Source organism: Cynoglossus semilaevis, chromosome 1 (genome assembly GCF_000523025.1).
Source record: "Cynoglossus semilaevis isolate Cse_v1.0 chromosome 1, Cse_v1.0, whole genome shotgun sequence".
NCBI classification, from domain to species: domain Eukaryota; kingdom Metazoa; phylum Chordata; class Actinopteri; order Pleuronectiformes; family Cynoglossidae; genus Cynoglossus; species Cynoglossus semilaevis.
In genome coordinates, this window is record NC_024307.1 from 5,519,801 (window position 1) to 5,541,672 (window position 21,872).

Consider the following 21,872-nt stretch of genomic DNA (forward strand, 5'->3'; position numbering starts at 1 on the left):
CTGTGGGTGTGTGTGTGGTGGGTGGTGGGGTTGATGTTTACCTGGTGACGGGCACAGCAGAGATGAAGCTGCACGCCAGCCAGTGTTTTGGCAGGTGTGGGCAGAGGTCAGCACAGACTTCAGGGAGGTGAGAGGGCAGACAGCAGAGGAACACATCTGCCATTGTCACAGAAACACTCCATGTTGATGTGGGGATATTTCACTGAAGAGCAAACACATGCAGAATAAACATTTTGTCTCAGTGTAGATCCAAGGTGCAGTCAAATGGCGCAGTCTCAACAGTGTGGGAATTATTTTCACTCATAGTTGAATAGTGTTTTTAACTGGAATTGGTGAGGATGGAAACATGTTGAGAAATTAGAAAGAAACAAAAAATGAATAAAGAATAATATGTCTTAAAAGTGTTACGGGATGAAATAAATCAGTGTACCTGCAGACTCGAGTTTTCTGGTGGACACTTTCGTGTGTGATGTCTGATGCCTCTCATTTCCATGCGGGAGAGAACCAACCGTTTTCCCGGAAGTTATCGCCCTCTACTGGTAAAAAAAAAGGGTCACGCCCCATTGAGCTTCGAATACAGCAACAGCAGAAGCAGCGTTTAATTTCTTTTTAAATCAGTTATTCATGTCATTGTTTGATAGTAAATTTAGAGGACTGAGCGCGTGAGTTTGCAGACGTGAACAGCGGTCGCGCGTCCAAGGAGATGAAGTAACTTCCTCTCCTCTTTACCGATGTCACAAGACAAGAAGCTCAGGTGATGTGCACCATAATTATTGTTCAACAGACTAGCTGTGTCCTGCTGCCATGACAACCAAAACAAGTTACGGTTAAATCGAGTCGATTCCAAAAGGTCAGGTTATTTCATTTTAAAAAGTTAGGGCGTAGTTATGGCTTCATGACATCAAAATTCGAAATCACACTTCCCTTTTATAACCGATTAATATATCTGAGTTTAATTTGATAAAACCAGATCTAAGACAAAACACAATCGTTTTGAATTTAAGTCACAATTCCTTTCTCTTTCTCAGAAGTCGTAACATTTCCTCTCCTTAACAAACAGCATTTTAACAACATGATTGACATTCTCAAACAATAGGCAACAAAATGCATTTAGATCTAAGACAAATCTGACAGCAAACAGACCCCTGGCCACGGCATGAGCAACAGCTTTTAATTCCCTTTCATGCTTTTAATACAAATTCAAAACTGTACACATATGTACAACGACATATTCCTTCCACAAAAACACAGAAAAACAAGCAAATGAAATATCGGCAATATTGAACCACGACAGTATTTCGGACACACATAGAGAATTTGAAGCAGGATATGAGAATTCTGCCTTAAAATATGACATGACAGTTTCCCTCAACATTTGTTCTAGTCTAGTAAAGTTAAAGCAGCACAAACCATTGAAACTGTTTTTAAAATGCTATAATCACAGGTTCTGTGAACACAGTTTAAATTAACTTAAAATCTAGTTAATCTCCTCACAACCTCAGGGGAAACAAAACTTTACACATCTGTGACATTCGGTCATCAAGTCTTTGTTCTTACAGTTTTATGAAATGTTACACCAGAGGATCATTTACAGTAAATAATAAAGCCCACATAAAGTCTACTCCAAATAAATTAACACCCTTAATTGACTAATTAAGAGTCAATAAACATATGTGTTAGTACCTTTCATTAACAGGTAAATTATGTAAAAATCAACATGTAAACAAAACAGTTTGAAGAACAACATTTTTGTGCCTCATGATGCAGGAGTGTGACCTCACAGCACACGGTAGTTCTCAGACAGTCCATGTGACCCACTAGCTCTTCATTTTTAAACAACAGCTTTGAATCGACTCACAGCCGGACTGATGCGCTGACAGCCATGAAGGCACTATGACAGGACTGGTGAGCCGACAGAAGCGGAACGACAGGAGTTCAAATTGCGATGAGATGATGAGCATTTTATTTACACACAGGTCCTAATTGTTTCCATCAGCTCTTGAGTTTTGTGCAATCGTTGTTTCCAGTTCACGGCGGCAAAATTTACTCCTCGCCCTGCCTCCACTTCTGCGTCTCCTCCTGCCGTGCGTCAGGGTGAATCTGGTTTCTCATCCCGTCCAGAACATTTGAGGTGGCCTCAGTGGCCATGATCAGGGGCTTGATAACAGCTGGCGGCAGCTGGCGCAGGACTCCACCCACGGCCCCCGTCATCCCACGCTGCTCGTGCTCCCGTGTGGCCGTGTCATAGATGGTCAGTGCAGTGTCTGTGATCCCCTGTGGAACGACAAACACCATCTGTGTCAAATCCTAAGGCCTGGGGGCCAGATGTGGCCCATTTGCCTTTGTAATCCAGGCTGCCAAATTTGTCCAAATAATGTTATTAATTTATATTATCATTATACTTATGCCTTTTTGCTGCAATGACTGTAGCTCCCCAATAGATGGCATAGAAAAGGCTAAAAGCATTTTAGCATTTTAGCCTTTATGCATGACTTTTACATGTCATTTACCTTAACGCTGCATCTATCTGCTCCTAGGACCCATCGTGGGCCGCGAGTCAAAACGTTTGCCCACGCCTTTCCTAACCACTAACTTTTTTTAAATACAGAACCAAATACAGGCAACACCTACCTCTTTGACCACAGTATAGGCTTTGGCCACGCCCTCCCTCAGGTCCACAGGCTGGTGAGAGAGTCCATAAGGAGAATATCGTCTTATCTTCTTGGTTTCTCGTTCATCGGGCACTGGTGACACCATGTCGTAGGCCGTCTCTGCTGCTGCCTGTAGCCAGACCAAACCATGTCACTGAAGGACGCTCCCAAAGACATTTTTAACGAAACTGCATTTTACCTAAATCACAGTCTCTGTACGTTCGCCTCATGTTTTGTCTTCCAAAGTTCACAAACATGCAAAAATGGGGATTTGCCTGATGGTTTGCGCTCAACAGCCCGTGGTTATAAATTAGTGTGAGTGGATGTTTGTGTCTATATATGACCTTGTCATGGACTGGATTATAGCCCCGCATGTACGCCACCCTCAACCCAATGACTGCTAAAATCGGCTCGAGCCGACTGCCCCGACCTGAGAAAGATGAGGATAAATGGATAAATGTGTTTGTTCAGCATATTTAAAAATTAGGCCATGTGACTCTGCAGTGCACAGAGAGAATCAGAGAGAATATCCTCTCTGATTGGCTACAGAGTAAATATGTGAGAATCAGAGAGATTCTCTGATTGGCTACAGAGTAAATATGTAAATGCCCTGAGTGAGCAGCTTAAAATAACTTAATTATGAAGGTAGATGAAGTGGATAAAAAAAGGATACAGTATTCACAAAGAAAGTACTCGCAGATATTTGTTTTTGTACAAGTGACGTTACAATAGGCTGAACTTCCAATAAAGTTCTTTCTATGAAATGAAAAAGTGCATGTGATGATTGATCTCCGTTCTATAGGGAGTTTCACCTGTATGGTCCGGACCATCCTGTTGGTCAGCTCCAGGGCGGCCATAGCAGTAGAAGTGCCGAAGGAAGCGGTGCCACGTTGAAATCCTCGAACTATCCGACCATCTTTCCTGTACTGTTCAATGGGGAGCCACACCAGGTCTCTGAATCCCTGGACTAAACACAAATCATCATTTTAAGAACAGGACAAACCAGTGAGATCTACCTGCATGTCATGAATGTTTTTTTTAAATCAGATCATAAACTCACCCAACTGCACCACAGAGTGAATGGGTCCCACACCACTCAGCAGACCTGGGAGCTGGTTCTTCTTTATGTCATTAATCCATTCATTTATTGCATAGGAGAAGAGCTTATCAACACCCAGTAACCTGGAAAACAAACACAGATAAAAGATGGGTTTATATATATAAAAACAAAAATACAAAAAACATTGCCTTTTTACTGGGGGAACTAAAACATACCCCTGTCTGTAGCACAACCGTCTCAGCTTCAGCTCGGAGCAGTTTAACTGCGTCAGTCCAATAATGATTCCTGCAAACGTTCCCTAAAAAAAGTATCTCACAGTTATCACTATAGCTTCAACATCAAAATGCTGAAATTCAAATTAAGTATTTTAATGTCACGTACCTGCTCCATGGATACGTGTTTCCCATGGTAGTCTAAGCGAATAGGAACTTCTGATGTAAATCGAAACTCCCTAGTGGTGAAAGCAAATATTACCTCAAACTCAAAATAAAATTAAAAAAAAAAGTTTCATTGCTTTTTTTTTAAGTTACCTGAAGAAGATCGGCTGATCTCTGAAAGATTGAGCCGAGCTTTCTCCGTCGGTCACTTCCTCTCTCCCCGATGAAACAAAGCCATTATGACTCAGACGTCTACGAGCAGGAACAGAGATGATTGGTGCAGGATCCTGGCTGCTGCCGGCGTGTTTGGAGAAGTTGCAGGAGATCTCGGGACCAGCAGATTTTTTTGTAGACACACAGAAAGCTAAGAGAAAAAAAAATTAGCTTTTAGTTAAAATAAAACAACAGTCCTATCTATGTCCAGAAGGGGGGCGCTGCAAAAAAAAGAACCACTGCCATACACACAAAAACATACTGCCATGTCTGAGACTACTACATGACAAAGAACCTACTTCTATTTGATGCTTTGTTGAGCAGCAACAATTGTACTTTCACACAGCAGACAAAAAAGTAAAAAAGGAAGTAGAACTATGGGCACACAAATGTTTTTTTTTTTTTTGGGTGGATAATCTGTTTTACCTTCTTGGGCAGTTGGTGAGAAAAACTCAACTTCTGTCGCAAGACTGGTGAAGAAGTCTTTTAGGAAGAACAGCGCATCCTACAGACGAAAAGAGATAACAATGTAACTTCAACTTAAATATGTCTGAGGATGGTGTGTGTGCCTTATCTTTAACACTGTCCCCTACCTGGTCAATATTCAGACGGAGAGGCATGAGGGAGACACGGAGACAACACTCCTGAGGAGCCTGACCGGACTCTGGACACATGTGCAGGGCCTTCACTGTCAACTACAAGCAAAAAAATAATAATTTAAAAGTTAGACTTGACAGTCTTCTGGTTAAATGTGGTGGTTAAAGCTGAGGCTCACCATGTTGGAATGGGCTTTGCGAGGCATCTCTTTGCTAGAGTACAAATAAAGGAACTTGTTCATCTGTGATGTAGCCAGTCGGTCTCTAATCTCCAAATCCTGCACAATGAACACCTGCCGCGAGACAGCATGGTCCACCGTTGACCCTGAAGAGCCCTGGGTCTGTGGGTACACCTCATGTTGAAACCTCACCTGGGGTAAAAGAAAAGAGTCAGTGAATAGTGAAAGAAACCACACAGAGATTTTACTGGTGACCCCTGAGTGACATTTCATTTTCCCTGACCACATGTACAGAAGAGCCTGTCTTGTGAGCTGTCACTCAAGATGCACCAGCTCAGGTGCTTTAATATGCTGAATTTTATATGAAATTGATTTATATTCATGAAAGTGTAAGAACACAATTGTTTAAGACTGTGTGTTTTTTAACATTTTAAAAAAGAATAATAATTAGTTGAAAAAATATTTTACCTGTAATTTTTTTTGGTAATCAATTTCTAATCAACATTTCAGGTGAATTGAAATTGGCGAATCATTTCGCCATTTGAAATCCATGCTTCCCCAAGTGGGGTTTCGACCCCAAGGTTGAAAACCACCGTTTTATTCTGTATGCTGCGATGTGACTTCAATGATAATCTCAGAAGTATCTGTACCTTGCTGAGCTGGATCTCCATCAGGACGTCAGGGTTTCGTCCTCTTCCCCCTCCTGCCCGTCCAGAAGCGCTGCTGGACCGCCTGACAGGAGTTTGAGAAGGCGAACTGTGTGGTGTGGACCTGCAGGGCAGAGACAGAACAACCACATGACAAAAGTCCAGATACCTTTCAGCACATCCAAAAAAAGTTCCAAAGAGTTCCATTCCTCACCCTCTGCTTTTGGCAGGAGAAACCGTGAAGGCTGTAGCACCAAAGTCTTTCCCACCGTAGAGGTGCCAGATGACGGAGATCTCCTTGATGAGGTAGCGGACCTCTGGTATGGGAAAGTTCACTGCTCCCCTGGAAGAATCACTCCCACCCAGGGGCTGACTGAAGTAGTCTTCTTTGATTTCTACTGGCCCTGACGACAGCAGTTTGACCACTGGTTCCTGATCATGATCCTGAAACAGTGACGCAAAACAAAAGTCTTGATTAAAAAACATGAAATAACTATTATGCAAATATAGCTGTGTGATTAAAAACATCCAAACCTGTCCCCCAGATCCAGGTGTTTCCAGGATACAAAAGTCATCAGTCTCCTGGGTCAGGTTTGGAACAGGAGTGATGAGAGGAGAGTGGAGAATGGGGTAAGTGGGACTCTGAATTATATTCCCACTCTCATCTGGGAACAGGAACAGGTCAGAGTGTGGTGCTTCACGGTCATGTTTCTTAACCTCGTGTGTACCTGCAGACGTGTCAAGAGTTGAGATCTCACCCTCACTCATAGAGTCAAGCAATGGCGAGAATGGGATGAGAATAAAGTCCTCACCGTTCTGCTGGGAGCCCAGTGTGTGCTGCCCGTCGTTCTCCTCCATGGCCTCGCTCATCAGGTCCTGCAAAATTTGCTGCTCAGTTTCAGCGAGCAGAGGAGTCTGAGATGCGGTTCTACTCGGAAACTCCGCCTGTACAATAATACACTCAGACTAGGCAACAACGCAGCCTCAAAAGGTTCATACATGTCAACCTTGGACCGTGGTGAGATGTATCAAAGTGTAAGATCCCAAGCTCATGTCTCTGGAAAACTGTCTGTAACTAATGGTATAACTGAAAAAGCAGAAATTATGTGGTGGCTTTCAGGTTCACCTCGGTCGGAACGGAATCAAGAATTCACTTGATTTGTAAAGTCTAAAATATTGTCCTGTTGAGGCTTGAGTTCAAGTAAATGAAACCATTTAAGAACAAGTCACTGAATCATCTCAGTCTCACATGAAATCTACATTTCTATGAACAAGTCCAACATTTTCACACAATAATAAACCATCAAGAAAGTGAGATTCAATCACAACAAGGTTACTGCAGGTGCCTCCAGATTTTCCCAGATTTAAAGCCGTCTGTTTGTTATCTGATCTCTCAGGACAGGAGTCACTACTGACCTTGGATTTTTGTGAAGTGCTGCTGTGCTTTGCCTCTGGTTCTGCTGGGGGCAGCAGGTCACCGTAGCTGGCTACGTACTGGATAAGATTCATGAGGGCGGCGCAGGAGTCAGAACAGGTACGGATGTGAATGACATCACTGGAACATCGCAGCTCAAATCTGGGCTCCAACTAACAACCGGCAGACAAATGAAAACAGATGAAGACACGAGAGATCATTGTTCCTCAGAAAATATCATCAACGTTCACAGGTTAAAATATCCCACCAGTTTTCCATCTGATCCTGGTTTGACGGCCGTAATCCTCAGCTCCAGTGTTCCCATGTCCACCACTTGGACGTAGTCTGCGAAGTAAACCACACACAACTATTGAATGCAGCTCCATTTTACATCACTGTTGTAGTTAAAAAAAAACATAAATCAAATCAACTTACCTCGGGCTAAATTTACAGACAGGGCATTATTCTTGTCAGAGAGGAACAGAGCAGCTTCGTCTAAAATAATCCTGCAAACACACAGAGACACACACACACACACATCATTACAACACAACACTCTTGTTGTACTTGTATCAGCATCTATGAAGAAATCCGTCTAGCACCTGAGTGTCGAACAAGAATGATCTAAAGAGAGGCTGCTGGAGATGCTGAACGTCTCCACGGCCAGCAGTGATCTGATTGGCAGGTAGAGGGGCCTGTCGAGAACAACATGGGCCACATAAGAAGTAAATACCAGGAGAACATTTCACTGTGGCATCAGATGATGATTTGAAATATTCCTTACCTGTAGTCTAGAGAGCAGCTCCACAGGTGTAGATGTAGAGTGGTGACAGATGTGGGAGGGGCGTAACCCAACACAGGCTCGTCACAAACGTTCAGGAAGTCGACTATCTGTAAGGCAGCAGTGGTGACGAGCCTTACTATATAATTTTTTAGACACAACTCCAAATTTACACGTCTGGAAACATGGTCTTACCTGGTCGTACCAACCCAGACTGGGAGGAACGACTCTGTGCTGAAGCGTGGCTCCTCTCACTCCAATTGCAACCAGATATTCCTGTATCCACACACACACCATTAGAGTCAGCACCAATCAAAACCAAACTTAATTACAGGCCACGTGTATGTGATCCGGTAATATGATCTGTTTATGTTATTGTCGACTGCTGACAATGGAGGAATGTTCTTTGTGGTGTATCTCTACTGTGAGACACAGAGACATTGATCCACAGCCATTAAAGCTTCAATGTTGGGGTCACAACCCCAAATGTGGTCATATGAAATTCAAATAGGGTCGTCTGAAATGTCTGGTAATTAATAATTGATAAGAAATTACAAAAAAATGTTTTTTTGACAAAGTATTATTCTGTTTAAAATTATGATTAAAAACTCCACACATAATATTTAACAACTGTATTCTTTCTTGAATATAAATCCAGTTCAAATAAAATGTAGCATATATACAGTAAATATCTGAGCTGGCTCATCTTGATTGATGGCTGCGATCATGTGACTCCACAAGTGACAACTACTAAAATGTCCCTGGGGTTGCCAGTAATTTGTGATGTCAAAATGGGGTCACGAGTCAGTAAAGGTTGCGATCTTTTTTGTTTCAGTCGTTCCATCTGGTTCCATAAAAATATATAAACTCTAACATATAACTGTAACCATGTGAATGAGCTCCCTACCTTAACAATGCGCTCCGCATTCTGCGATAAGACTTTGACAGCGACAGACACCATGCTGCGGGCCTCCAGACCGATACTCTCCGAGGGCGTCGATGATCTCTCAGAAGATGTTTCTGATTGGTAGATGGTCGGCTCCAACCAATGTGGATGTGTCCTGCATGGCAACTTTATATCCAAGACCGAAGGACCGCCATCCAACAGACCTGAGAGGAAGACAAGAACAACTGTGTGTCAGAGCAACTTTCACATTATCAACAGATTCACACTGGAGAACAAGAACCACAGTGACATCTGGTGTTACCTTGGTGGTACAGGCAGACACTACCAGTGTGAAAGCAAATGTAGTGCTGGTCTTTGTAGCCTTCGTACTGTGTTACACAAAACAGCACAGCATTCTTCACCTCCAGCCAGAACTCGCCGTGTTTGTTTCTAATTACACTTTTGTCCTCTTTCTGGAAAACATAAAAGATCCACAGTTTAACACGTGGCTGAGAACTAACATTAGAATTTAATGCAGGGGTCTCAAACTCCTGGCCCGCAGGCCATTTTCATTCCATAAATCTTTCATCTGCGCCCACAATTAGATGTCCTATAATGCCATCTGAGCTCCTGCTCTGGGTTTTTGGTCCTCTGATGGGATGTCAGGGGCAACAGTGGCTCATTTGAGTGTGAGATCCCTGATCTAATGTGAAATTACCTTAGCATTAGTTTGAAGAGCTACCAAGCCATGATTGACAGTGAGGATGACAGAGAAAAGACTCTGGGACGTCTTGCTGTGAGATTTGTGCTTCCTCTTCTTGCGAGACCTCATCCCCGGGTCACAGGCAGAAGAGTAATAGTGCAGGTTCTCCTCTTCCGAGCCACTGGTGTCTTCTTAAAACAGAGCAGGAAATAAGTCTCTGAGGTCATCAAAACAGTTCCACTTACACAGCGTTATATTGTATTTCTCCAAAAATCAAATTTCAGTAATTTTCGCTGGCTCACCCTCAGTTCCAACAGAGCGGAACTGGCTGAAGCTGTCCTTGGAATAAGTGTTGATTAACTGGCTGGCAACTGAGAGGCCAACTCCGTATGGCATACTGTCAACCGTCTCCACAGGAGAAGGAGCAGTGGGCTCCCACAGCAGCAGGTCATTATTGATCCTGAAATGTTATCCACATTTAATTTTAGACAAAGGAAAGTTCCAGGTTGAATTAAATATAAATATAATCAATAGCACAAGAATATTTATATACAGTATATATTATAATATCTATTAGCAGTGAAACAAAGACATGAGATGAAAGTTTATGATGTAGACAAGTGTTTTCCAAACTTTTTTTTCTGGGGACCCATATTTTAAAAGTCACAAACCTTTGCGACCCAAGACAATAGACATTTTTTGTAAACTCCTGGGAAACATGAAGCGAGAAGACCCAAAAAAAACCCCAAAAAACACTTGCGACCCACCTAAGGGTCGTGACCCAGTCTTTGGGAAACAATTATGTAAACAGCATAAAATAAAACCCTAAATTTTAGCATTTCTATTGTTTAAGCTTCATTAATTCATTTAAGTAGTTTAAAACATAATTATTTATTTCATACCTGTTGTATAGTTTCTCATAAAACGCCTTGTTGGGTAGAACCAACTGCACGTTAGGGAAACACAACTCAAGGATGAACCGTGAGTTGTTCATGGTTTTTTCCTGGAACTCTGTCATTTCTGCAACATCACCAGGAATTATCATCTGGAATTTAAAAAAAATTTGAAGATTACAATTAACCTTTTTTAACTTCATTTTAAAATGAATAATAACACATTGGCATTATCAGTAACAAAATTTTAAAATGAATAACACATTGGCATTATCAGTAACAACATGATACAGAGCTCTGTTTGTGGGTAATATTGACCCTTCAACCACGACCCACCTCTTCATTTTCATACATGACCCTGCGTGAAGAAAAAGGCGACGGCTCTGGTTTGCCAAAGTCGCACACGTCCTTCAGCGAATGAGCAGCTCCTTCCTCCTCTTCCTCCTCCAGAGAATGATCCTCGGCACCCTCGTCATCTTCTGCCGTCACACGCTCCAGGATGGAGTGGACCGCGGTGGGGTTCATCTTGAGCACAATTCTGCTCAAAGAGAAAATAAAAAATATTTTTAAAGCTTGACCTGTGAAGAAATCCTCTGTTTGAGGAAGTTTAAAGAAACATACCTGGGCCAGTCAAATTTGACACTTTCAGATGTGGCCATGTCTCCGTCCATGGTGTGGGACACCGTGAGGAATCGGGTTGCTGCTTCATCCAGCTCCTCCTGGAACTTCCCTGTTGAAATATGAAAAAGTTTTAAGAATGGCTGCATTAATATATATTAAAAACAAATAACTGAAAGACAAGTCTGTTTGGTCCACATACCAGTGAGGTCTCTGAAAACCAGTTCCATCTTGGTCTGTACAGATCCACCACCCACGAACTCTGATTTCATTTCCAGATCTTCAAACTCCAGATAAAGCACTTCCTTCTGCAGGGACTTCTTGAACCAAGGGCCTCTCTCCTGATCGGAGCGGAGGTCAGGGATGGGGAACCGGACTGCCAGGCCCAGCAGTGGTGCGCTGACAGTCAGTGATACGTGACAGTTGGTGGGAGTGTGGCTATCATCCAGGAAAACCTCTGTGAAGGCTTTATGCTGAGAAACAGAAACACCATATGAGCAGCATCTGATAAAAATCAATTTGAATAAAATGTTTTTTTTTTAAATATTATTATTGTGATTATACATGTTTGAGAGTCTGTTCTTCTAAAGAAAATGTTATTCATTAGTTCCTTACCAAGCTGACGTGTTTATTATAGGATGTGTACATATGGGAGGCCATCATCTCTGTGGTCGACAGCTTCTGAGGTTGCAGCAGTGAGTTGAGTCTGTCCACGATGCTGATGTCCAGCTCAGATCTCACAGGACCCAGTTCCACCAGGATGTCGGCTTTTCTGGGGATTGTGCTAAAGCGAACCTGGCCCCCCTGTTCAGACATGTAAAGGCCAGTAAGACTCAGTGAAAACAGGACAAAAAAACAAATGGTTTTACTGCATCGCTAAGTGTTGTGGTTTCTTATTAGACTAGCAAATGCTGTAACCTGTGGGCCACGGCGCTCAGCCTGCTTGTACAGCAGGTGGAGGCAGGTGGTGAGTGGCGCATCAGCGCTGGTCGTGGTGTCAAATGTCAGCAGCTAAGGTGAGGCAGAGAAAACAGTGAGAAACCTAAAATAAATAATAATCAAGTTTGAAGTGAAGGTAAGCAGAATTGACAAAAGTGACAATCTCTGTCTGACACTCTCACCTCAGTGTACTGAATACCACGCTGGGATCCACCAACGACAGCCTCAGATGGAAAGAGACATTCTAGGAATTCCAGCTGGTTTAGAGTCACGTCAGTGCTGAAAGTTCGCAAACTGGAGCCCTGACAGTGTTCATAGGTCACCTTCACACCCTGGCCCACAAATCTGGGAAAAAAATGCCGTCATTTTTTTTAGCTTCAGTCTTTCACATGCTTTACAGAAATTAAAACAACAAATCAAAACAAGCACCGGGAAATATAAGGAAAAAAACATCTGTGAACTGCACCTGAGGTGGTCATGAGGACAAGCTTGATTGAACACTGCCCGAGACTGAAGGAAAGCAGTTGAGGAAAGCTGGCCTGGGCCAACAATGCTGAAGAAGTGTGCGGCGATAGGATGAAGAGGACTGGGAGCAGCATCTGGTGCTGGCAGTGGGTCGATGTGGAGGACAGAGACAGCCAGGCTGTCCAGCGTCAGCTTCAACACCAGCTCTGGTCTGGACTCACTGCCATGGGTTTTAGAAGGATGTGCTGAAAACAGGAAATACAGAAAAAACTTTTTTTTGTTTTTGCAATGAGCAACCAAAACCAAGTAATATTATATCAAACAAAATACTTGTATTTGTACATGTATAAAAGTACAGTGAGCTACTCACAGGTCTGCCTCAGAAGTTTATGAGTGTACTGTGAACCCCGTGTCTGGACAAGTGTTTCATTCAATTGTCTCTCCCTTTGTCGTGGTACATCCATGTACTCGTCCCACAGCGCCTGCTAATGGAGACACATTGCCAGAAATATGCTAAATTATTTATTTGGACGATTTGCACTTCAACAGCTAAAAACAAAAATACTTCCTAACTCACTCAATGAACAGTAACATACCCACGCCACTGTGTTGCCATACACTCACCTACGTGTTAGTTCAATGTACTTCTGTGACTTTTACACTTACTGTTGCATTTCCAGAGGGAGAGTCTCCTGGGGAGGCAGAGTAGTTGCTGTTAAGTGACAAATCCAAGTCAACAGTTGGTGGTTCCCCCAAAGGAGGCAGTGATGACAAACTATGAGACATGTCCATGTCAGCCATGGAGAAGAACACATCATCTACACCAGCCACCAGAAATAAAGGAAAGGACCATTTTTTATTAAAAAGAACCAAAAACTAACTGGTAAGAAATGATTACGTAAAAACGTGTGTGTGTGAGAGAGAGAGAGGAAGCGAGAGAGCGAGCGAGAGAGAGAGAGAGAGAGAGAGAGAGAGAGAGAGAGTGTGAGCCTAACCTCGACTTGACACAGTTCTGGTAGTCTCACTGTCAAAGAGGTCAGGGTCTGTTCCAGGCCCAGCGGTGTCCTTCTTCAGACAACGGTTCAGCTCCATGTGAAGTCGGTATTCATCTTCCTGCTGTATGGGTCGACTCTTCCGGTCCTTGGCCCAGTCCTGTGTACCTGCAGTCACACAGCCATACTTATTCTGTCTTGCTTGTGTTTTTCTTTGACTAGTTTTGTGTCATTATAAACTTAGTTAAAGTGATGCTTACTTCCTCCAGAGAAAGCCCCAAACAAATCCAGCAGGTGATGAACTTGATGTGGAGACAGCAGAAAAACCAATGTGTCCGCATGTCCAACAACATCAAGCTGGAAAGACAAGGACTTCATGAAGTACATGACCATTTCCATACTAAATGATGAACTTTTAAACATTTAAAAAGAAGAGAGTTATACAGTATTGCAGAATGATTTAAATTACCTTTGGTCCAGGCATAGAAGGGTTGTTTTTAAAAGTCAGGGACAACTCGATTTTACCACCAAGGCTTCCAATCTGCACAGGCTCAAATGGTGCTGCTGCAGAAAAAGTCTCTGTGAACTGAGGGTGGGGCTCACATATAATTTTGGGATTCCAGCTCGGGGACAGTTTGGGCTCAGTTTCCTACAACATAAAAATGTATACACAATAAAGCTCCATATTTTTGACTTGTTTAAAAGCTATGTTTAAAAATATATATATATAACATTGAACTCACTGTTGGTGTGGAAGATGATTTACCACCTGACCGGGATGAATCGGAAAATTCATCCCATAATATCGTGACACCTTCCATCTGAAGGTTTTTATGTGCAAATGTAGTTGGTTGATGCACATTCACGCTGGAACCTTCTTCCCCGGTTTCATCACAGTAAACAATGCTGGGAACAACAACAGAGCAAAGTCAAGTGGGCTGCTCACACAAGTATACGAGTATCCTGGGATGGGTGGTGTCAAGAACGGTATTTTAAGAACAGGAATATAAATCTTCTTCAAAATTTGTAATGTTTTCATCAGCAATTTCTCCAAATGGTAAAACTTACTTGTTGATCCGTACTTCAAGTGCAATTCCAGTTTTTGAGTTTTCCGGAATGTGTTCAATTCTAAGAACGGTGTCCAAAAAAGTCACTTTGACTCTTCTCAGAACTGTAATAGGATGTAGTAGGATGACAAAAATATTAACATCTGGATTTCAAAGGACAAATCCAATTACATCCATGAACTAAGTCATATGAGAAGATCACCTGTCTCTATTGTTTCTGCAAACTTCTCCAATCCCTCAAAGGGCTGAAAACTCTCCCCCATGTCATCTGTGAGTTTCTGGCTGAGGCATTCTTTGGCGAGCTGCAGGCTACTTGTCATGAAACTGGACCAGTACATGGGCTCGACACCAGAGGCTGGAACGAAGAGGCATTTTTTTATTTACAGTACACTACCACCACCCTGAGTTTAATAAAAAAAATGTTCTAAAAGAAAGTCAGTACCCATTCTTGGTCGTGGCCTGAGAACCATCTCTAACCCCTTGACTTCTAGAGCACAGTTTTCCTGTAGCAGTGATGCCCATGGAACTGTCAGAGAGATGGTCTGTATGAATCCTGCAGTGACTTCAAATGGAGCGTCTGCTGTCTCCAGTAACTCATTAAGAGACTAAAAAGAAAGACATATTAAAGAGGTTTCTCTTATTTCCAAACATATTTAGTATACCTATTAAAATGAATTGATTTTTTTCTCTCTATACAATATAGGCTATAACAAACAAGCTATAATAAACATACCCATTTGTCTAATGGCACTTGGGTAAGTGACCCAGTGCCTTGATAGAGGTCTAAGCTGAGTTGATCCAAGCTCAGCTTTTCCTCCAGGAAGTTCCCAAGGTACCGATGCAGAAGGTACCTGCAGGCACGCTTCTTGATGGACTCCGAAAATGGCCAAGGCATCTTAACTCAACAGGTGTACAGTACACAGATAGGAAAGGGCAAATTCTGTAGCACCACAGTGGGATACTACAGCTAGAAAAACAGCTCAGAGTCAATCGCTGGTTTCACTGAGGTATCATCCTGCTGATTTAAAGACATGGATAAATCCTGAGTTGAAGGATCCCTCATGTCCCAAGATAGGGGACACGGTGGAGGATGTGTTGACACTCAGTGATGTGTGTGGAAAATGGTCCGACTCCAGTTTGCTGCGCCTACAGGAAACAGACATATGGTGCCCCTTTTGAAATCTGACACTTGGCACAACATGAGGCTCAACACATTGGATACCACAGTAACACCAAAATAATACCTAAATTGTGTAATAAGAGAAGTGTGGTTAATAAAACTTACTGGCGTCGAAATAACGATCAACAGAAATTGTCCGGTGTCACTGCCATCAAATATTAACTCCGTTTGGAGTAACATTAACTACACAGAGGCAATTACAAAATCAGAGTGAACACATCACAGATAAGTGATTCAACATCTCCCCAACCCTCTGTGTAAATAAGCAGAACTGTCATCTTTAGTCAGTAGACTGGACGGCATTTAGACGGACTGTTGTTTGCTTAACAAAAGCATGTCATGAAGCTAACTAGCCGGCTAGTATGAGGCTAGTTATCACTATTAGTCCATCCGTAACATACATGAGCTGAGGACACATTAGCGCCTAGCGGCTAGTTAGCCTGCCTGTTATCCTCAAAAACAACCTTATGCCCAAGTTTTTTTTTTACACTACAAGACACACGCACGTCCGCAAGCAGCTGTAAATATATGTGAACTATCGGAACATGATAACAATGATGACATTGAGGAATACAATAAATATGTTATAGCAGCTCTTCAAGTTACCTTCTGACGTTGTTTACAAACACATTCATGACTCCGCACCGTCACTACCCGAACCGTACGGTAGCCCGATTTGTTCCACGCATGTGCGGCAGTGCGTCTGCTTCCTGTAATGATTTAGATTTTAAAAACTACGAATTTATTTTTAGGTTAGACTTCGTCTTTTGGATGTAATAAAACACAAGGGGAATTTATGAATAAGAGGGATAGATTAGAACGTGTTTTTATATTTATTTGCTTTTATTTTTCGAAATGTTGGCTCTGTAGATTTGTTATTTTGGGAGTGCTACGATTCTCTTGTTTTTATTGCGTTTGTGAGTTTGTGCTATGAAAGAATTTCGCCAATTGGGAATCAATAACGTTATTCTGATTCATGGTTGTGACTGTCTTATTTCTTATTGTTAACAAAACCTGCCATATTTATATTTGAACTTACTTATAATTTTAACTGTATTATTCATGTTGTCAATCAAATACGCTTACCTTATTTACTATATTATGAAATTATTTAAACAAATTACCTTAATCTCTTTAATATTCGTTGTTGCGTGAGGACCTACATTCGTTCCCGCCGGTACCGGAAACTGAAGGCGTATGCACTACCGCACATGCGCAAAAGGAGTCGGGTTTCTGGTACGGGTAAACGCAGCTGCCTGAACCCACACGCACACGGGAAAGCATTAGCAATGACGTCATGACACAACGTATTCGTAAATGTGCCGGTCACTCTTCAGATAGAATCAGTTTTTGATCCTAAATTGAATAGCTACAAACTAACTGCTAGTGAACAAATTATATTATTATTTTGGAGGGTGGAACGCTTGTGTGACTGGAGGTGTGGCTCATTTGACCCAACCTCGCATACAGAGGGGTTGGGAGATTCTACAAGCCGGAAGAATACAAGCAGCGGAGGAGGTGAGCAAATTACACGCAGTTTGAATAGAAAATGATTCTGGTTTATTTGGCAGCTGAGAGGCGATTGCATTTGCCATAGTTCAAACCTATGCAAGTTTATACTTAGTTAGTTTTGCAAACTAAGTATTCGAGAGACTTTTGTGCATTTCAGGGCGTTAGATTACTGTGCAACATCATAGCGGTGACTTGACTGATAATCCCCCTGTAGTTTAAAACAAAAACAGCAACTGTTTGTGATCTAAAGTAAGAGATGGGAAAACTTGTGTGAGAAGTTACATAATACTAAAAATTAAGTCTCACAGTTGTGTCTTTAATGACAATACTCTGACTTGTCTTGCCCTCAGCTAGCCAAAGTAAAAAAAAAAATCATTCAAGACGTTGCAGTGACGTTTTAACTAAAAGCTAACGTTTATTAACGTTATTGACGTGGGTTGCGTTAAATAAACATATGTGTTTGTCTGTTTGAAAAGTGAAGACTCGGTAGTAAACCGGAAACGCCCGACTGGTTTTAGCTTTTACCATGTTATTAAAAGTGTATTGGCAAAGTAGGCTACAGCTGAGCTCATCTACTTTAAACCTCTGTAGTTGAAATCGTCGAAATGTAGAATTGGTTCATTTCGCGATTTACAATCCAATGTAGTGTGGAAATAGACGAGTCAATCTGCCTTTTTAAAATGTGCAACATATTTATAAATATATTGATCAGGCTAAAATTTGACAAATAAAAAACGTTATTGTTTGTCAAAGACAATTAAGAAAAACAACATATTCAGATTTTAAAAAAGTTATAACAATTTAATACAAGGTACTACTTTGTTTACTAACAACTCCTGCTAGTCAAAATTACTGGAATATCAGTGATTCTGGATTTTATCACATACCATTTATACTGATACCGTAAGTTGGAGCCAATCGTTACTCACAAAAAGTAGAAATCACACACTTACATACAATGTCCATACTTTCCATACAGGTAAAGAAGTGAAAGTAGACTTGAAGTGGCGTACTGGTTATAAAAATACCTCAATGTGAATGTTATGAGAATGCAAATATATACAGATTCAGTAAACAGTGAATTTATTCAACATAGATCCCATTTAGGAGAAAAAAAATAACAAAGCATGGTGAGAGATGCATATAAGAAGATACTTTTGTTTGAATGACACAGTGTTTTTTCCTGTATTGAACAATTGCCTGTCGATCATACAACTGATGCAGACTGTACTCTTTTTTTGCCTATAAGAATTGTTACAAAAACCAACAGTAATACTGAAGGAATCTGATGAAAACTTGCCTGCATTTGATGTCATCCTTGTAACTTTGTTTAAGTTAGTGATGGTGAACGATGGCAGTCGGCAACTGTAGTGCTGCATTATTGCCTCGCCTCCTTTCTCTTCTTGACATTCTTTAGGTAGGCACAGTAATGTGTCCTACTTCTATTTCCTTTGGCTGTCCTTCACATCCCAGAATCTCTGTAACCCCCTCCCACCCTGGCTTTAATCTACTGATGAAGTCCTCGGGGTTAAGACTTGCCTTGATGTGATGGCATCCTTTTATCTTTTTAACTTGTGTTTCGACAGAATGTCTCAACAGAATTGCATCTGAACAATAATAGCAGCAGGTGGAGTTGTTGATTTATTTCTCATCGTTGTCTTTGATCTTTGCTTTTATTACCCGCTCCCATGTTTTGTGATCATTTCCCTCTGGAACACTCACATCAACATACATATTTCATGCAGTATTATTCCAGATACAGGCATTGTGAATACTGCTTGAAGAAGTCAGGCAATAATGTACATTTGTATTGATTGTAATGTAATGTAGTTTTGAAGCAGACACATTACAACAATTTTGATCAGCAGTCATTAAACCACTATGATATAGCTGTGGTACAGTGTAATGGTCCACTATAGAAGAAAGGATGCACTAAGTATCTCTTCATACAGATGTTGATGTATCTACACCCAGTCTACTATCATCAGTATGGCTCTGAATGTCGAGTACTGTGTAAGTTGAATCTGGAGATGACGACTAATAAACTTTTGTAATACTTACCATGACCACTATGTGTCCCTATAGCACTACAACTATTTGTCACTCCTTACTAAGATGTATATTTATTCTTGGACTGCCTCGGTCAGCCTTTTTTATAGTGGGAAATCCTTTAAACATTTTTATTTTTTTAAACATATTTTTACATTAGAACGAAAATAAAACGAAAACATCCCAAAACGTATACGTAACGTAATTTGCTGCCACCTAGTAGAGATTTAATAGATCTGTCTGTCACTGTCGCATAGACAAAAAGTTGCAGTGAATAAGAAGAGCGTTTTTTGACCGATTAAGTAAAATTTGATCATTTTCAAGTAACCAATCACACGATATGCTGACAAAGCTACAGGCTACACTTGACACAAAGGAAATAAAGAGTCACAGAATTGCCTGTTTAACAAATGCATTAGAGCTGATGAACTGTAGAACTGGACCAGGTGTGAGTGGTTTAACACAGTTAATGTCGGGTTTTTTTTTTAAATCTATATTAGGCTTGAGGAAGTTCACAGAAACATTGAAGTGAGCCTAATGTGGTGGCCAAGTTCCTCTTAAAACAAAAATAGCGGTCAGTTTTACTTCTGCCTCAGTCATCATTGTTGTCCTTTGACCTAATTTTACCCATGTACCCAGAGCCACTGACAGTTTTTCCTGGGCCTGGGACAAGGTAATCTTAGCTGAGGCCCCCTGCACCTGGATCAACACTTTTCTATAATTTAATCAGGCCCCTGTTCTGGGCACCCTTCTACCGTGGGCCCAGGACAGCAGACCCACTGACTGACTGAGGTTATGAGGTGTAACATGTCTGTAAATGTTACACTTATGTTATAGGGAACTGACGGTTACTGATATCTGTCTGTCACAGGTGATGGAGGTCGACTGCCAACCAGAGGAGTCCATCGTCCCTTCGTTTGACGACGACTGCGTGGTGCTTGGCGACGTCAAGGACATGAGGTTAGAAGCGGAGGCCGTGGTCAACGACGTCCTCTTTGCCGTCACTCAAATGTACGTGTCGCAAAATCTGGCGAGCGCTTTAGATGTGGCCTATATAAACGTGGAAACCAGAGAGGGGAACAGATACTGTCTGGAGCTCACAGAAGCAGGACTGAGGGTGAGACTGTGGATGCTGTGGTTTCTCTGTGTAGATACAAGGTAAATGTGGCGTTTCGCAGTAATTGTGTAACTTCTGTTCTGACAGGTGGTAGGCTACGCCTTCGATCAGGTCAACGAGGATTTAAGCAACCAGTATCACGAGACTGTTTATTCGCTGCTGGACACGCTAAGCCCAGGCTACAGGGAAGCCTTTGGAAACGCTCTGCTTCAGCGCCTGGAGAGCCTGAAGCAAAATGGACGATAAGAAAGTGGACAGAATGCTGGTCGTTTTTTGTACACTTGTTTTTTCCAAATTGAGAAAAAGTCACTGGGTCAAATCTAGTCTTTCACAAACACCACACACAAAGGGCAAAATGAGACATGAAACAATTAGAAATACATGACGACAAAACCAGGCACGCCTCAGTCAGCTGTTGGTAGAGTCTCTGTCAGAGGGTTCCTAAAATTAGCTGGTGGTCAATAAATATTCTGGTCTTGAAATAACGGGTAAGCACAATTTCCACATCATAAAAATGCAAAGATATTCAAATGTTTAAGCAGTAGCTAGTCACGTGTCATCTCTCTCTCTCTCTCTAGGCATTTGCCACCATGCTAATTATTTGCCAAGTGGTTCTGAGTGTGAAGCACAACTTATTTGCATCAAACTAATGCGTTCCGAGTTTTTCCTACTACAGTGAAGGCATCACCGTCGATGTCCTGCCTCTGGTTAGTTTTGCTTAGTTACAAGTATAAAGCTGAGGATGAGCAAATACAACCAAACACTACAACATGCCTCTAGATTTGTAGACCTTTCACACAAATGAAAAACTTCATGCTTGCATGACCCACTTCCACTATGTCAATATTTAAGTATTAGTACCAAGAGATACTGCAATACTAAAGGGTAAACTGAAATTATTCATAATAAAATAACCATGATACAAGTGTTTTCACAAACAAAAGGGCCGGAGAAATATATATATATATATATACACACACACACTTGCTCTTAACCCTGATTTGGTGTCAGTTGCAACACAGTTGAAATTTCCCTGTTCTTGTCTGCCCTGCTTTTGCACTTGAGCTGTGATCTGACGACTGATGGCTGCACAAATATGCTGTGCTAGTTCTCATGCAGCAGGTGTCGCCGTCAAAGAGCCAAAGCTGTGTTCTGTGCAACTTATTGCCTTAACGCTGGACCTTTTGTTCAAAGTACAAATGCACCAGTTTTACTTTGATTCAGTCAGATTTTTCTTTTTCAGATTAAAGTTTTTTAGATTTATGCAGCATACGTCAACCCGTGCGTCTTAAATGTGAATTTTAAACCTGTGCTGTAAAGATATGGCTGTTGTGTGCTCTTGGCCTCAACATTTACAAGTTCATACTCTGGCTGATTTTCCTGTTTGTTTTGTTTGTGTGATAGCAGTTGAAGTTTTCTTTAGCTGAACTTGCTGCTCTTTGCTCAGAAAACAGAATATGAATAAAATCTCAGAACCACATCTGGTGTTATATTTTAGCTTACAAAACATTACTTCTGAACCTAGAAGTGCTG

The 21,872-nt window shown here is 41.6% G+C and overlaps 2 protein-coding genes across 10 annotated transcripts; one reads left to right on the forward strand and one right to left on the reverse strand.

Moving 5' to 3' along the window:
- Window positions 1–934: 934 nt before the first annotated feature.
- Window positions 935–16,913, reverse strand: atg2b (autophagy related 2B). Of its 8 annotated transcripts, none has more exons than XM_025061411.1 (43): window positions 16,786–16,913; window positions 15,215–15,627; window positions 14,924–15,086; window positions 14,684–14,836; window positions 14,483–14,585; window positions 14,158–14,320; window positions 13,884–14,063; window positions 13,675–13,771; window positions 13,418–13,582; window positions 13,089–13,240; window positions 12,793–12,907; window positions 12,424–12,667; window positions 12,140–12,302; window positions 11,937–12,029; window positions 11,634–11,822; window positions 11,221–11,491; window positions 11,022–11,130; window positions 10,737–10,938; window positions 10,410–10,552; window positions 9,810–9,967; window positions 9,523–9,698; window positions 9,127–9,277; window positions 8,826–9,028; window positions 8,114–8,194; window positions 7,922–8,028; window positions 7,740–7,832; window positions 7,573–7,643; window positions 7,406–7,482; window positions 7,140–7,310; window positions 6,536–6,668; window positions 6,258–6,451; window positions 5,938–6,167; window positions 5,727–5,847; window positions 5,077–5,268; window positions 4,895–4,996; window positions 4,728–4,806; window positions 4,242–4,452; window positions 4,093–4,162; window positions 3,927–4,009; window positions 3,712–3,833; window positions 3,464–3,618; window positions 2,632–2,781; window positions 935–2,274 (listed from the first exon to the last, which is right to left on the reverse strand). In XM_025061411.1, the coding sequence occupies exons 2-43, from the start codon at window positions 15,374–15,376 to the stop codon at window positions 2,044–2,046; spliced, it is 6,228 nt and encodes a 2,075-aa protein (XP_024917179.1). In that variant the 5' UTR covers window positions 15,377–15,627; window positions 16,786–16,913; the 3' UTR covers window positions 935–2,043. The 8 variants fall into 8 exon arrangements, with proteins under 8 accessions (XP_024917179.1, XP_024917204.1, XP_024917199.1 ...); XM_025061436.1 differs by lacking the exon at window positions 16,786–16,913 and adding an exon at window positions 16,268–16,371 and having other exon boundaries at window positions 12,793–12,904; window positions 13,089–13,114; XM_025061431.1 differs by lacking the exon at window positions 16,786–16,913 and adding an exon at window positions 16,268–16,371 and having other exon boundaries at window positions 13,089–13,114.
- Window positions 16,902–21,819, forward strand: gskip (gsk3b interacting protein). 2 transcript variants are annotated; one of them, XM_008336805.3, is made up of 3 exons: window positions 16,902–17,179; window positions 20,094–20,339; window positions 20,427–21,819. In XM_008336805.3, exons 2-3 carry the CDS (start codon window positions 20,097–20,099, stop codon window positions 20,583–20,585), a joined length of 402 nt encoding a protein of 133 aa, XP_008335027.1. In that variant the 5' UTR covers window positions 16,902–17,179; window positions 20,094–20,096; the 3' UTR covers window positions 20,586–21,819. The 2 variants fall into 2 exon arrangements, with proteins under 2 accessions (XP_008335027.1, XP_008334950.1); XM_008336728.3 differs by lacking the exon at window positions 16,902–17,179 and adding an exon at window positions 18,477–19,186.
- Window positions 21,820–21,872: the final 53 nt, after the last annotated feature.